This window comes from Macaca fascicularis, chromosome 19 (genome assembly GCF_037993035.2).
Source record: "Macaca fascicularis isolate 582-1 chromosome 19, T2T-MFA8v1.1".
In the NCBI taxonomy this organism is placed as follows: domain Eukaryota; kingdom Metazoa; phylum Chordata; class Mammalia; order Primates; family Cercopithecidae; genus Macaca; species Macaca fascicularis.
In genome coordinates, this window is record NC_088393.1 from 9,395,738 (window position 1) to 9,402,947 (window position 7,210).

The 7,210-nt window shown below is 54.3% G+C and overlaps 1 protein-coding gene across 1 annotated transcript; it reads right to left on the bottom strand.

Annotated features, from left to right (window-relative positions):
- Positions 1-3,937: 3,937 nt before the first annotated feature.
- ACTL9 (actin like 9) lies at positions 3,938-5,332 on the bottom strand. Its single transcript, XM_005587851.4, has one exon. It carries the CDS (start codon positions 5,237-5,239, stop codon positions 3,989-3,991), a length of 1,251 nt encoding a protein of 416 aa, XP_005587908.3. The 5' UTR covers positions 5,240-5,332; the 3' UTR covers positions 3,938-3,988.
- Between the last annotated feature and the right edge of the window lie 1,878 nt (positions 5,333-7,210).

Consider the following 7,210-nt stretch of genomic DNA (forward strand, 5'->3'; position numbering starts at 1 on the left):
TTATAGGCGTGAGTCACTGCGCCTTGCCTAGTGTTTTGGATTGTTAGTAGAGATGAGGTCTGGCTGTGTTTCCCAGGCTAGTCTTGAACTCCTGAGTGCAAGTGATGCTCCCACCTTTGCCAAGTGGCTGGGACTAAGGTGCCACCATGCTTGGCAAATCTTTTTGAGTTTTAGTAGAGATGAGATCTGGCTATGCTGCCCAGTCTGGTCTTGAACTCCTGAGCTCAAGCAATCCTCTTGCCTCAGCCTTTCAAAGTGCTGGCATTACAGGAGTGAGCCACCATACCTGGCCCCATTTCTTGTTTGCTGTGGTTTCCTTAGATTTGGGCGCATAGGAGTGATCAATGAATGTTTGTGGGATCAATGTATGAATGACTTGAATCAGAATTGAAGAAATTGGGGAACTGGGAGGCTGAGGCAAGAGAAAATTGGGGAATTGGGAGGCTGAGGCGAGAGAATCATTTGAGCTCGGGAGTTCAAGACCAGCCTGGGCAACATAGCCAGATCTCATGTCTACTAAAAATCAAAACGATTAGCCAAGCATGGTGGCAGACCCTGAGGGTGTGTGTGGGCCTGGAGGGGGTGGTGGTCAGGGTCTTGAGTTCTTGGTGCTCAGGGTTGGGGGCAGGTGGCAGGTGGAGGCTTACCTATGAGTCACAGGAGGAAGTGAGATTTCTAACAACAGCTTTGAGGTAGTGAGCTCCCCAATTATGGGAGTGTGTAAATGTAAAGGACACTTGTCCGGAGGGTTGTAGAGGAAATTTCTGCCCCAGGGAAGGTCTGGAGCTGAGGGAACAGGGAACCTTGGTCTGATCTAAATGAGGATTCACTGGGTTTCCCAGGAGTCCAGGGGTGACAGGGTTTCTGCATCTCCCTCACTTCCTGTGGCATCTGAGACTCATCCTGTCTCACATACCTTCTGTGCCTTGTGGCTGGAGCTTGAAGTGGGTCTTACTTGGGGTCTGGGTGTCTGTCTTGCTCCAGGCATCATGGTTCTGAATTTCATGCCTTTGGGCTTGGAGGTGCTGCCCCCTGGTGTGGAGGAGAAGAAATGTCTCCTCAACACCCCATGACCTCCTGGTAGGGGGTTCTGTTCATTCCATAGGTTGAGCCTGCCTTGGGGAGAGCCCGGTTGAGTCAGAGGGGGTCCAACCCGGAATATTTGTTACCTGGGGATCTTGACCTGTCAGTGGGGGCCCCTCACCCCCAAGCTGAGGATCTCACACTAACCCAGGGTGAGCCTGGAGCCGCAGCCTCGTCTCCAGGACCCAGTGGGACAGGGTGGGTGGGGAGTGTCTCACGGCAGACTTGGAGGGTAGGTGAGGTCACCTCACTGCTCCACAAATAAATGCATTTCCACTCTGGAAAATTCCATGCATAGGCATGGTTCTTACAGGTGAGTCAGACGGAGAGGGAGAGAAAGAGACAGAGGGGAGAGAGAGAGAGGTAGAGACAGAGACACACACACTGGTTCAGGGAGAAAGAAACACATCAAGTGAGGTCAGGTGTGGTGGCTCATGCCTGGAATTCCAGCACTTTGGGAGGCAGAGGTGGGTGGATCGCCTAAGCCCAGGAGTTGGAGAGCAGCCTGAGCAACATGGCGAAATCCCATCTCTACTAAAACTACAAAAAAGTAGCCAGATGTGGTGGCATGCACCTGTAGTCCCAGCTGTTCAGGAGACTGAGGTGGGAGGATCACCTGAGCTGGGGGAGGCTGAGGCTGCGGTGAGTCATGATCCTGCCGCTGCACTCCAGCTGGGGTGACAGAGTGAGACCCTGTCTCAAAAACCAACCAACCAACCAACCAACATAGCAAGTGAGCACAAAACTCCCGAAAAGTTAGCAATGCACAGAAAGACACAGCAGGAGCCTACAGAGCCTGTGATGGTGCTCCCTAAATAGTGACTGGCTGAAAGAATGAATGAATGAGTGAATGAATGATTTCTTGGGCTGAGCAAAAAGTGGACTTGACACAGACTTGGATGACCTCCAGCAGCTCCTGTCTACTATGTTGATAAACTGGGGGATGTGTCCAGACTGCTGGCTGGAGGTCCGGATGTCCCTCGGGCTGGGCTAGGGAGCATGGAGACAGAGGGTCCTACCTCCAGAGGGGACCCAGGACGCTCTGTAGGGAGAAAGTCCAGACTCCCCATCCTGAGAGGCTGGATTCCCCCTCCCGACCCTGGCAGGGACAGGGTGGGGTGGGAGAGGCCTCCTTGAGCATCCCCAGTGCATGTCCCAGGGAAAGCTCATGGGGACTCAGAGGAACAGGCTGAGAGATGGACTTTTAATGGAATGGAGGGAGATGGGGATGCATAGCCTGGGACACACGGGCCCTGGGAACCTGCTGGGGCAAGTGAGAGAGCCAGTGTCCAGGTGAAGCTCCTTGCCTGGAGTATCTGCCCCAGGGTTGCAGTGGATTGGGAGACCCTTAGGAGTGTCACTACCCACTGATGTCCAAGTCTTGCTTGATAGTATGGGGTCCAGGGAATGGTCTCGGGGAGTGAGTTCCGGAGAGCCTGTGAGAGTTCCAGGGTGGGGTGTCCACCATGGGGTGCCTGGGAGGGTATCTTTGGGGGAGTCTGTGTAAGAGGGAGTTGGGAGGTGTCGGAACACAGAGGAGGGCCTAGGGTCTAGTGGGGTCATTATAGGATGCTCTTGGGGACCAGAGCATGACATTTGGGAGGCTGGCTCTTTCCTAGGAGGAGTTGGGGGCTAAGGAAGGGGATCAGGAAGTGTCCTGTGAGAGAGAACATTTGAGAGTATTTCGGGCGGAGACGCAGTGCAAGTAAGTGGTCTTAGAGCAACAGGGGTCCACCTTGGGGTTTCGGGGGCGGATCTCCGAATGATGTGTTTTGGGAGGATGGATGGGGGATGGGTGATGGGAGCACCTGGTCGGTGGGGCCAAGGGAGGTCTGGGGGAAAAATCCTGACGGGGAGGGGAGAGTTCAGCAGGAATGATGGATGCCAGGGGCATTCCCTGGTGGGACCATTGTAGGAAAGACCCTTGAAAGTCAGAATCCAGGTCTCTGTGATCGATTTGGGGTGTTAGCACTTGTAGGGGGCATCCTAGGGGAAACCAACGAAGAGGTGGATTTGGGATGCTGAGAACCAGGGGTATCTTGACAAGTGGAATCTTGACAAGTGGAATTTAGGGCTGTGTTTGAGGGGATTAGAAATAAGGGGCAGATCATGGGGGTGCACCTAGGGGTTGGAGCACTCATGGGAAGATTCCGGGAGGAGGTTGGAGCATTCTGGGGTAGACAGTGGGTGGGTGGGGTCCCTGAGGAGCATATTAAGGGTTTGGAGGGTTTGGAGCCCAGGGGTATTTTGGGGTGCTATATCAAAAGCAATATATAATGGGGTGAGATTACGGAGTCAGAATTTGAGCATGTCTTGACCACTTAGTGGGTAATTAATGAATGTGTGTGGAATCAAGGCATGAATCACTTAAACTAGAAATGGAAGGAATTGGGTACGTGGCTTGGGTATGTGGCAGACCCTAGGGGTGTGTGTGGGCATGGAGTGGGTGGTCAGAGCCTTTCATATTCTTCATGTTTGGGTTTGGGGGCAGGTGCCAGGTGGAGGCTTACCTATGACTCATAGGAGGAGGTGATATTTCTAACAATAGCCTTGAGGTAGTGAGCTCCCCATCTCTGGGAGTGTGTAAATGGGAAGGGCATTTGTCAGAGGTGGTCTGGGGTGGGAGTGTCCCAACCCAAGGGTGCCTGGGGAGGGGCACAGATCACAGGAGGATGGGTTGACAGGATTGGAATTTAGTGGTCTGTTGGGAGTTGTTCATGGGGAAGGTGGGTTTAGGGGGTCAGGATTGGGGTGTCTCAGGGCACACATCATAGCAGATGAGTTAGATCAGCCTGCGGGGCGGGGTGTCCAGAAGTGGATGGGGCAAGCCCTGGAGGAACGACAGGACAGAGCCGGCTGTAGCAGAGGCTTTACTGCCCCCACACCCTCCCCAGCTCCACCCTGGTCAGTAGCATTTGCGGTACACAATATAGGGACCCTGTTCCTCGTACTGCTCCCGCAGGACCCAGCAGGACTGGAAGGCGCGCAGGGAGGCCAGGATGGAGCCTCCGATCCACACGGAGAAATTCCTGGTGGGCTGGGCAGCCACCACCACGTGGGTCTCGGGAGGTAGAGCGCGCAGCAGCTCTGCCTGGAAGCGACCCTCGAAGCCGGGGAAGAGCGAGGACCCCCCGCAGAGAAGCACGTTCTGGGTCAAGTTCGTGCGCATCTCCAGGGACACCTTGCGGAGACTCTGCTTGGCCATGGTGGAGAGGCCGACGGGGGACAGCCCCGGGACCTCTGGGGGGTTGAACAGCAGCTCCGGACACTGGAACAGCTCCTTGCCCAGGGTGACCATGCGCCCGTCGGGCAGCTTCAGGGTCCGCTTGTACTCCTGCTCTGGCCGGGCCTGCTCCTTCTGAAAGTCAGAGGCCACATAGCAATAGTGGTGCTTAATGTTCTCCACCAGGTCCAGGTCCTGCTGTCCCAGGGGCAGGCCGGCCTGGAGCAGCATCTCCGCCAGGAAGGCGGTCAGGTGGTTGCCCGCCAGGTCCAGACGCTCCGTGGCGTGGGGCAGGTTGTAGCCCTGGAAGACAGGCACCGTGTAGGTGACCCCGTGTCCCGTGTCCACCACCAGCCCGCTGACACGCCCGTGGGCGTAGACAGACAGCACCGACTGCGATGCCACATACATGGCTGGGGATCGCAGCGACTCGAAGGCCACCTCCACTAGCTTCTCACGGTTGGTGGCCGGGCTGAAGGGTGGGTCGGAGAACAGCAGCGGGTGGTCGTGGGTGGCCACTCGGAGGTCGTGCTCCAGCAGGTGGCGCCAGATGAGCTCGGCAGCATCCCAGTCCACTACGATACCGCTGCGCAGGGGTTGCACCAGCGTCAGCTCCGGGCGCACGCGGGCTGCCTCGCCGATGAACGTCTGTAGCCCCGACTGCCCCGAGGTGGCGGGGTTCTTAGGCTGGCAGCCCAGGATGGTGGCCACGGTGTAGGTGGGGCTGGCCTGCCCAGCAAAACCTACCTTACAGGTGCCTGTGCCCATGTCAATAACCACCGCGCCTGTCTTTGGTGGCAGCCTGTCGGCCACCATGCTGGAGGAGTCCCGCTGCAGGTGCATGTTCACTACGTTGGGACTGGCGTTTGGGTCGGGCCTGGGGGCTTCCAGGGAGGACTGGGATTCTGAGGGCTTGGGTGGACGTGCATCCATGGTTGCAGGACCCCAGGTGAGGGGGCTTTTCCTCTGGGGTTGGGGTTGTGGGGAGAAGAGGTTGAGGCCCGGCCAGTAGCGAGGGCAGGCAGAGAGGAGGAGGGGGCGAGCCCACAATCTATGACGTCACGGTGCACCCTCAGCCTTCTTAAGACATCACAATGTAGCCAAGAGGATGGGTCCTTGCCCAGCCCTGCCTGCCCCAAGGCTGTCATCTCTTCTCCGAAGAGCCAAATTTGGAGGAGGAGATGAGCGTATCAGAGCAGGGCCCTCTGACACATTTCTGCTGGATGCGCTAGAAGCTACTGCGATGGCACCTGGTTTTTGAGAAAAGACAAGCTTTTTGTTGCAGATCGGCCCACTGGGAGCTAGGAATCCAGCTCAAATCTGTTTCTTGGCTGGCTTTAAGGCAGTAATTTTACTAGAAAAGTTTTGAGGCCGGGCGCTGTGGCTTACACCTGTAATCCCAGCACTTTGGGAAGCGGAGGCGGGTGGATCGCCTGAAGTCAGGAGTTTGAGACCAGCCTGACCAACATGGAGAAACCCCGTCTCTACTAAAAATACAAAAATTAGCCAGATGTGGTGGCGCTTGCCTGTAGCACCAGCTACTCGGGAGGCTGAAGCAGGAGAATCGCTTGAACCCGTGAGGCGGAGGTTGTGGTGAGCGGAGATCACGCCATTGCACTCCAGCCTGGGCAACAAGAGTGACACTCCATCTCAAGAAAGAAAGAAAGGAAAGAAAGGAAAGAAAGAAAAGGTTTGGATGGGGGTGGGTTCTGGGATTAGCAGGTGATTGGTGGAAGGAAAGGGGAGGTCTGGGAAGTCCTGGGGCATGCGCAGGTATCTTCATAGGCCGCATGTGCATATTTACAGGGAGTGAAACATGCAGGGGAAATTCGTGGTGTGATGTCAGCAAGCTCTTTCTGCATCAACTCCAGTTGGCTATATTGGTTCCAGCAGATTTCAGCCAGTCAAAACCTCATAAGTGGGGCCGAGCATAGTGGCTCACACCTGTAATCCCAGCACTCTGGGAGGCCGAGGCAGGAGATCACCTGAGGTCAGGAGTTCGAGACCAGCCTGGTCAACATGGTGAAACCTGTCTCTACCAAAAAATACAAAAATTAGCCTGGCATGGTGGCGCATGCCTGTGGTCCCAGCTATTAGGGAGGCTGAGGCAGGAGAATCACTTGAATCCTTGACTACAGGCATGTGCCACCACACCCAGATAATTTTGTTCATTTTTTGTAGAGATGGGGTCTCACTGTGTTGCCCAGGCTGGTCTTGAATTCCTGGACTCAAGCAATCCTCCCATCTCGGCCTCCCAAAGTGCTGGGATTACAGATGTGAGCCACCGTACCCAAAAAGTATATTATTTCTGTAACAATGTGCCCCCCATTTATTTTTTTTTGAGATGGAGTCTCATTCTGTCATCTAGGCTGGAGTGCAGTGGTACAATCTCGGCTCACTGCAAACTCCACCTCCTGGGTTCAAGCAATCTTCCCGCCTCAACCTCTCAAGTAGCTGGGATTACAAGCGTGCACCACCATGCCTAACTAAGTTTTGTATTTTTAGTAGGGAGGGGGTTTCACCATGTTGGCCAGGCCGACCTCAAACTCCTGTCTTCAAGTAATCTGCCCTCCTTGGCCTCCCAAAGTGTTGGGATTACAGGTGTGAGCCACTGCGCCTGGCCAGAAATATTAATATATTATAAAGCTAATATTTAAACATTATAAAGCTAACAAAACTCTGAAGAAGTGTCAGCCCCAAAGCTGGTCCTGAGAAGAAAACAGAAAATAAATCAGGAGCAACTTGATATTTTATTAAAATATGTGTATTTATAGTGTCTATCAGGTGATAAGTAAAATACACAAATTAATTAAAAACATACAAGGAGCTCCAACAACTCATTAGGACAAAATCTTTTTTTTTTTTTTTTTTTTTTTTTTGAGACAGTCTCACTCTGTTGTCCAG

Coding starts and splice junctions, on each gene's coding strand:
- ACTL9 (XM_005587851.4), bottom strand. CDS start 5,239: ATGGATGCACGTCCACCCAAGCCCTCAGAATCCCAGTCCTCCCTGGAA.